The 8,311-nt window shown below is 53.9% G+C and overlaps 1 protein-coding gene across 1 annotated transcript in view; it reads left to right on the forward strand.

The window, feature by feature from the left end:
* The window catches only part of KIAA0753, a 32,522-nt gene that overhangs the window by 12,175 nt on the left and 12,036 nt on the right, over nt 1-8,311 (forward strand). The window contains exons 7-10 of the mRNA XM_082708498.1: nt 139-201; nt 806-1,021; nt 2,673-2,880; nt 3,744-3,958. Coding sequence (XP_082564624.1) covers nt 139-201; nt 806-1,021; nt 2,673-2,880; nt 3,744-3,958 — 702 coding nt within the window. The remainder of the gene's footprint in view (nt 1-138; nt 202-805; nt 1,022-2,672; nt 2,881-3,743; nt 3,959-8,311) is intronic.

The raw sequence follows: 8,311 nt of genomic DNA on the forward strand, positions 1-8,311 counted from the left end.
GTCACGGGGACCGTGTTTCGGGTCATGAGTGGAGGGCTTTGTCTCATTCCAAGTGACTTGAATTAAATAGTGTTATATTTGAGCAAGACAGGTCAGCGGACAGGTCTGAGGCCTCCACTTTCCCCCTTTACGGAACAGGTGAAGGAGATCCAGGAAGAGTTGGATAAATTGAGCCCACGTGAGACCAGACACACGAAGAAGGTGCTGGGGCGGTTCTGCCACCATGAGTACTGCTTGTAGATAAGTTGCATTTCCAGCGTCCGGGGGGGACTGTGTGCATGGGTTTTCCACAGTAACGGGTGCACAGCTCTTACAGAGACGTGTCTAGGGGGGCACGAGCCACGTACATATCCTGCATTTGGGGTGGCCCTCCAGGGCACAGACTGAAAATAGATTCTGTTGCTGCTGGTGTGAGAGTAGGGGCTGCTGTGGCACTCAGTCAGGGAGCTCCTGCCTTCCACTGGGGTCATGGTCCCAGGGTTCTGGGATCGAGTCTCACATCGGGCTCCCTGCTCAGCAGGGAGTCTGGCTCTCCCTCTGCCCCTCCCCCAGCTTATGCTCGCTCTCTCCGTGTCTGTCAAATAAATAAATAAAAATCTTAAAAAAAAACAAAAAGAAAGAAAGAATAGAAAGGTAAAAGCTCTTTGTCGGAGAAAACCTCTCAACTTTGTAATCGCCCGCCTTACTGTGAACAAGTGTCAGGGTACGAGGCTATATGGAAAGAAGACAGGCCACAAGTGCTGGTGGGGGTGGGACCGCCGCGAAGTTTGAGGCCTCACCCGCTCCCCCCGTCCTTCCTCACCAGTCATGGGCCATGTCGCGGCTGGCAGCTGCCCACCGAGGAGCCATCCGGGCCTTACAGGTGTTGGTGACGCAGCTTACGGACCGCGGGGAGCACCCGGTTCCTGCGCGCTGTCGGGAGCTGGGCGGCCTCATCCGCCAGCTCTCACTCTGCTCCGCCAAGCTGCATGCCGACCCCTCCGTCCCCAATGTGGTTGCGGACATCCTGCGACAGATTGAGGTACGGAGTGGGCTCCGGGTTTTGCTCAGTTTTTTTTTTTTTGCTTAGAGTGCTGTGTGTCTGATCAGGGAGGTGATGCGTGCCATGGCCTGGTTTGGCTGGGATTGAAGGGAAGACAGGAGGAAGCTGCCGCCTGGGGAACTCCAGCTCGCAGGGGGCGCAGGACGGCCTTTGTTTTCATTTCATCACTTTCAGAGTCGGGTCTATAACGTATCTCACTCGTTTGAGAACAGGTGGCTTGGGTGTAGCACCAGCGTGGGCTTTCACCCAGGTCTGCTGACTCAGCAGAACGTTCCGTCCCCTGACTGAACTTGCCACGAGAGAGAGCCTGTTAGCACAGAAAAGGAGAACAGTAAAGCACTCTTCGCTTAGTGCTTGCATGGGAGTGCCAGAGTGTAGTCTGGGTGGGCTTCCGGGAAGAAGAGGTGCTTGAAGTCCTAAGGGAGCACAGCCTCCAGTCCGGTGTGTTGGCTGGAGATGTCTGGCTGTTCCCCGGCAGGTACTAGTCAGGACAGAGCCAGCAAGAACAGGGCGCCCTCATCTGTGCTGTCTCGGCCCTTCTGCTGTGCCGGCAGCCACGCGGGCTTTCTTACTGGCATGCCACCGCCACTTTCCTCGCACACTGTCCCTGCAACCCCGTCTCCGGAGTTAGCTCCACCCCCACCCATCCATGGACAGAAGGCGACCTTCGTGTTGGTGAGACAAGGGAAGACAGGTGCACCAGAAGGAGCCTTCTGGACATTGACTAGCCCTCGGTGGCCCCTGTGGCCCCTCTGCCCTGACCATCGCTGGCGCGGTGAGTTGGGGGCAGGTGTAGGAGGCACCAGTGCCTGGAGGACACAGCTCGGGAATGTCATTGGGTGCAGACCCCCCCCCCCCACGACATTGTGGCAGGGCACCTGGTGCTCTGGGCACTTGCCTGTCACAGACAGCGTGGGCACATCCTCATGGTCCTGGAAAGATCTCAAGGTTATAGAGCCTGTCCCCAGAGTCCGAGCAGGAGCACCTGAATGTGATGCTTCTTATACGCGTCTGTCTGTCAGTAATGCGAGGAACTCAGTCCTGTTGACGGGCTACAGCTGCCAGGGCTTGCTGTCCTTGTGCCTCCCTGTCCCCAGAGTAAGTGTTGGTTTGCATGGACCCGCTGGAAGCCAGGCCTTTGCTGCCGCTGACGAGCGAGGTCTGCATCCTGTGGGAATGGGGGCCATGTGGGGCCGGGCGGCCAAGGCCCTGGGCGTGCTGCGTGGTTTATGAAAATATATGTTACACGCGGTTCCTTTGCCCACTGGAAGTGTCATTTGAGTGAGTGGGATTTCGACTGAGAATTAAGACATGTAAAAAGCACGCAGGTGGAGCTCTGCGGACCATGATCGGTTTCGGGCACGTGGATATAGAGCCTTCAGACGTCCTGTTCTTGAGCTTTGTGCTGCTGGTTTCAGCAGACTAGATGTGTAAATAACGTGCACATTTTTTTTTATTAATGATGCGGGCATCCTCAGTAATGGCGTTTCCCAGCTAAATGACAGCCATTGGCCACTAGACAAGGCCGTGCTAGTGATGCTTGTCTCTGGGGGCCTGATTTTTGGGTTTGTGATGAATAGTTAGGCTTCAGTGAGATAATCTAAGACGGTAACGGACTATCTCATTGTAGGCTTTGGAATCCCTCCTGGAAAAGAAATTGTCACCAAAAAAGAAGAAAAGTTTCACGGAAATTCGGAGCAGGTTTCCTGTTGGTGGCCGTGGGGCCTTAGAGAGATGGCAGAGTCCTTCTCCCAAGAGTGCGAGGAGAACCCTTGTAGCAAAGGAGTCGTTTCCCGAGGAAGCAAGGTGGCCTTCAGGGGCGAAGACGCTCTCGGCTGGTATGTGTCCTGAGACATTCACAGTGTGGTGTCTGGTTCCTCGAGGTCATCTGGCCGACACAGATGCTGCGTGAGGGGAGGTCAGGATTTAAAACCTGCTCACCAGCAGGTGCACTTGAACCCAGAGAAGCAAGTCGCAGCTAGACTGTGTCCTTGGGTGGGAAGCTGGAGGGGTCCCCTTGCAGAGGAAGTGTCCCTCCATAGAGGAAAAGTATCCCCCATAGAGGAAAGCTCCCCCATAGAGGGAGGGTTCCCTGTAGAAGAAGGATCTCCCATAGAGGAGGGTTCTTATAGAGGAGGGTGGGGAATGTCAGGTTCCCACACTGTCGTGCTTGGGTCCCCTAAGGGAGATTCCTGAAGAGCTGGAAGTGAGAACTCCGCTTTTTAAACGCGTATTTGTTTAGATTTTAACGATAGGCGCACGCACACACAGACACCCACGTGACGGATGTGTGTGTTTAGTGCAGGTAATGACTGGTCCCCAGAGCCGGAGTTGCTGGCCTTGAACCTGGGCCTACAGGGATATTTTGGGGAGCAGTGAGCAACAGAGTATGTTTCCCGCATCCTTGCCAAGTACCTTATGTCATGAAACTGGGAGACTTTTCCAGTGTCTGGATGCAAATATCCCTTCCTGTTTGTCCTGTCCTGTCCCAACTCTGGGAAGGAAGGTCATCGGTGCTCCCAGGCATGTGCTCCCTCCTCTGGGTGCCCTCCACCCTCCGGGGGCTGGCGTCATGCTTGCGGGCATGGAGACTTTCTTCCTGTGCTCTGGGCCTCCTCTCTGGGTTTACATGGGCGGTGGCGGGTCTCTCTCTTAGTCACTTGCTTTTCGCTTGGTTTGCAACCCCTCTCCTGGTACGGAGACCTGCACCTGGTGCGCGGAGCCCACATTCTGTGTTTTCCTCTGTCGGGAGGCTCTTCTCGTTCTTCACAGTTGGTTGACGGCGATGATGTGTCTTCAGAGCAGAAGGTGCTTGTCAGGTTCCGGGGCAGAGGCCGTGGGGCTGGTGATGGGCCCCTGAGCTCACGGGCTGGCCTGTGGGGACAACATCATCCTGCCCTTTGTCCACTCCCACAGGTGAAGGGCACAGTCGATGGCCAAGGAGAATTCCTGACGTAGGGTTAGTAGGAATTCCTAGATTCCTTGTTAGGCTTGTTTCCAGTTTTCTCATTTTATGGTTTTTATTTCTGCTGTGAACGGGATTGTCTTTTCACTGCATGTCGAAGTGGGTTCTAGCTCCTTCTGGCAGAGCCCTGCGATGCTTCCCAGACCCCCGGGCGGCGACCACACTGCGTGTTGTTGGTTCTGAGGGATGTGGTGGGACTTTCCTGAAATCGGGATGCATTCTTAGGTTGATGGTACCTTTCAAGTAATTGGTCATGTTTCCAAATTTGCTGTTGGTGCATAAAATAAGGGCATGTCTTATAATCGATGTTTTAGATTTGATGAATTACTGAGATTGTTAGTTAATTCTTCCGTGTTTTTCTGGATACACAAGATCACCGACAAATAAGTAAAGTTCTGCTTCTCTCTTTGCGATATTTATACCGTTTCGTTCTTCTCTCTCTCCTTTACTGGACAGAATTTAGTTCAGAATAACACTGGGTGACAGCTGCAGAGGGGCCACTGCCGCCCTGGGTTTTGTGGGGTCTGTTTCCATGCCATGCTTGCTGTTGGGGTCGTGCATGTCCACGTGCAAAGTGGGGAAAATAATATTCCGTTTCTTCTTCCAGCTTTGTGGAAAGATTTTCTTTTCCTTTATGTTTTCCTTTTTTTGAGTTAAACTGATAGAGGTATACATTGATAGTGTTTTAAAGTAGTTCCAAGATTTTAATGCTGTATTTTTTAATGGGCCATTGATGTCGGTGTGGATGAACCCAGTGAACTTATTTTCCTGTTTCAGTTGAAGTAGAACGTAGAGTTGGACAAGTGCACAAAACGTGGGTGTGTCCCTGCATTTGCTGTCAGAAAACAAACATCTGTGGAGCTGCTACCTATGTCAAGAAATCGAACATTCCAAGCACTGAGAAGTCCCCTCCAGTCTCCACGCCTCGTCTCCTTCCCCAAATGCATTGTTCTTCTGATTTTTTTGCTATACTTTGGTTTCTGTCAGATCTGGAACTTCGTGAGCTTTGTAGGAATGGAGGTGCACGATCCGTATTTTCGCAGGATGGGCCTCTCTCCACTCGCATTTTGTGGGGGTCGCATTTGTGTGGCTGTGACCTGCTGGTGCTCGCGGCTGCGTCCCACTGTAGGAGCGTAGCACGACTCCATTGTCCTCACCGTTGGGGCTTCCCAGGTCTGGGTGATAGTGAGAAGGCTACTCTTCTCCTGTGTGTGTTGGTGCGTGTGCACGTGTTTTTGTGGTGGGTGTGTTCCCTGGTACCATGGTCAGGGCGTAGTGGCTGGTTCCACCATAATAGCGAAGATTCTTTTCAAAGTGGTTTTACCGGTTTTATGCTGACCAGCAGCGTGTGGGAGCCGCTGCCACCCATCCTTGCCCACACTTGTCGGTTTTTGTAAGTGTAGCCCCTGCTTGGTGTGTAGACCATCATTCTGGTTTTGTGTTCAAAGATTGATTGACTTGAGAGAGTGGAGGCAGCAGGGGGCGGACCCTACTGAGTGCGGAGCCCAACACAGGGTTTGACCCCAGGACCCTGAGATCAGACCTGAGTCGAAACCAAGAGTACGATGTTTAACCCACTGAGCTGCCCAGGCGCCCCTCATTCTGGCTCGAGTTTACATTTTCTGTGTGTGACAGTGTGAGTGTTTTCTTGTGTTTGTGCCCCGTGTGCACACCTCCTGCTGGGCAGTGCCGGTTCAGGTCCCTGGCCTGCCCGCCCTCCCTCTTTCACATTCTCCTTCTCTTCCTTCCTTTCCTTTTTTTTTTTTTCTGTTGTTCCCAGAATTGGACTTATAGGAGTTCTATTTGGGACTGCTCTGCGTGTGGGCTCTGCCTCAGGTTTCTGTACTGTAAACACACACTGGGACGTTACTGCAGCTTCTGCCACGGCAGTGGTGCTGGGACAGACAGAATCGGTCATTCGCTGGGGTCCGACGGAGCACTGTTTTCCTGTACATCTTTTTGCCTTTGTTTTTATGTCCTATTGAAGCTTTTTCTTACGCCAGAATTAAGACCTTTTCCTGCGTTATTTCCTTGAGAAGTTTCATTTGAAAAGATTCCTTCCTCAGAGCGGCAATGAATACCACTCGTGTTGTAAATTCAACGTCCACACAGTGGGTCCGTTTCTGGGCCCATGTCCTGGTCCCTGAGACCATGGACCTTGCTGCTGGTCTTTTAGCTCATGCACAGCGTCTCCGTTCTGACTCTTGACTGGACGCTCGGCTGCCTGCTCTTCTGGAATGCCTTTGCTGACCTCGACCCTCGGCATCTGCACGGAAGTTTCAGGATCAGAATATGAGTTCCACCAACAGCCACCCCCGCCACACACACAGTGATAGCCCACAGCGGACGGCCGACAGCCGACAGCAGATAGACAGCAGACAGCAGCTAGCGGACAGCCAACAGCCGACAGTGGATAGCCAATAGCCGACAGCAGACAGCAGACAGCCGACAGCGGACAGTAGACACCCACAGTGGACATCCGACAGTGGATAGCTGACAGCCGACAGCGGACAGCAGAAAGCTGATAGCTGACAGCAGACAGCCGACAGCGGACAGCCGACAGCAGACAGTGAACAGCCGATAGCCGACAGCAGACAGCAGACAGCCGACAGCAGACAGTAGACACCCACAGTGGACAGCCGACAGTGGATAGCTGACAGCCGACAGCGGACAGCCAATAGCCCATAGCTGACAGCTGATAGTGTCCTGGGATTCTGATGAGTTAATGCCTCCTGAAGTCCCGATTCATAGATGGAGCCTCTGACTCAGTTGTCCTCAGATCCTCTCGTGCAGCTTTCACTGCATTTACCCTGCGGCGTGCCTGTGCGTGGCATCCTGGAAGCCCTCTCACTGCTGACGTGCATGCAGACATGCAAACGTCTGGTTGACCTGCAGACGCTTCTGTTTTCTTACCACTTTGTCAGCAGGTTGTGCTCTGCTGTGTGTGGAATCGTGAACGACCCTGACTCACTCCAGCCTTTGCTCCTTTCTTGCCTTTTCTCCCGTGCTCTTGTGGCTTCGTGTATGATCTGTCGACGGCTCGAGTGTCTTGTGTAGCGTGAGACTAGCGCTTTCCTTGGGCTTCTGCTTTGTCTGCTTGGAACCTGAGCCGTGAGACACTAGGCCTTTGGGGCTGTGACGTCGTTCCTGTCGGAACCTCGGGGCCGCCCCTCAGGTGGGGCTTGTATGAGGTCGCGTGGCGCTCACCGATACTCGCACCCCGTCCCAGAGCTCTGGCCTCCGCTGCCAGGCTCGGAGTGTCTCCTATGAGTAGCTGGCTGTTGCATGGTTAACCCGCTCTGGTGTCCGAGGTGCAGGACACCCTTGAACGTTCAGCCTCGGCTCCTGAGTCTCATCTGCCGACGTTTTCTCTGCCTGCGTCGGACTCTCCTGTGCTCATCAGCAGCTTCTCGGGTCACTATTTCCTCTGCTGGGTTGGAGCTTGCGTGTCGCTGTGCATCTGACCTGTGTCCCAGTCTGCTGCCGATGCTGTGCATCACCCTGGCGTGTATGTGTCCGAACTCGCTGGAGAGCGGTTAGACGTGCACGTCACATGGTGTGGTTGTCCCTCCCCGTCATGGCTACACGGTAGAACGCAGCCCCAGGTGGGCGTGCTTTTCCCTCCCACGCCTGTGAGACAGGCTCCTGGAGGCAATGTGTCTGAGGTGGGGAAGGCTCCTGGCCAGCCACGTAGTATGCTGCGGTAGGGTGCCCAGGGGAGACATGGACAGCTTCCCGGGCCTGCGCAGACGCGTCTCCTAGCTGGGTTAGAAGAGCGCAGGTGCCTGCAGCTGAGGTGGGGAAGTGAGCGCCTGCTTTGGGGGCAGCGGGCAGAGAGCTGCCTGCTTGCAGCTCCCGTGGAACCAATGTGCAGAGTGGGAGCGCTGATGCATGTCGTGACTCTGGGCAGAGGACGCTGTCTCTCAGTGTTTTGTTTTTCCGTCTGTGAAGCGAGGACACTAGTCCTTATCCTGCGGGACAGACCTGGGTGTAAGTGACACATTGGATAATCCCGAAGTGCCCTAAATGTGGCAGGTGTTTTTAGTTCCTTGCCACAATTTCAAGTTACCGCGGGAGGGGCAGGTTGTGGTAGGCAGATGATAGCTGAGGAAACAGGTCTTTAAAAATGAGTTGGCCATTAAAAAGGAGTTGTTTTTTTTTAAAAAATTTTATTTATTTATTTGACAGAGAGACCACAGGTAGGCAGAGAGGCAGGCAGAGAGAGAGGGGGAAGCAGGCTCCCCGCTGAGCAGGGAACCCGATGCGGGGCTTGATCCCAGGACCCTGGGATCACGACCTGATCC

The sequence above is a fragment of the Mustela nivalis genome (genome assembly GCF_964662115.1).
Source record: "Mustela nivalis genome assembly, chromosome: 17".
In the NCBI taxonomy this organism is placed as follows: Eukaryota; Metazoa; Chordata; class Mammalia; order Carnivora; family Mustelidae; genus Mustela; species Mustela nivalis.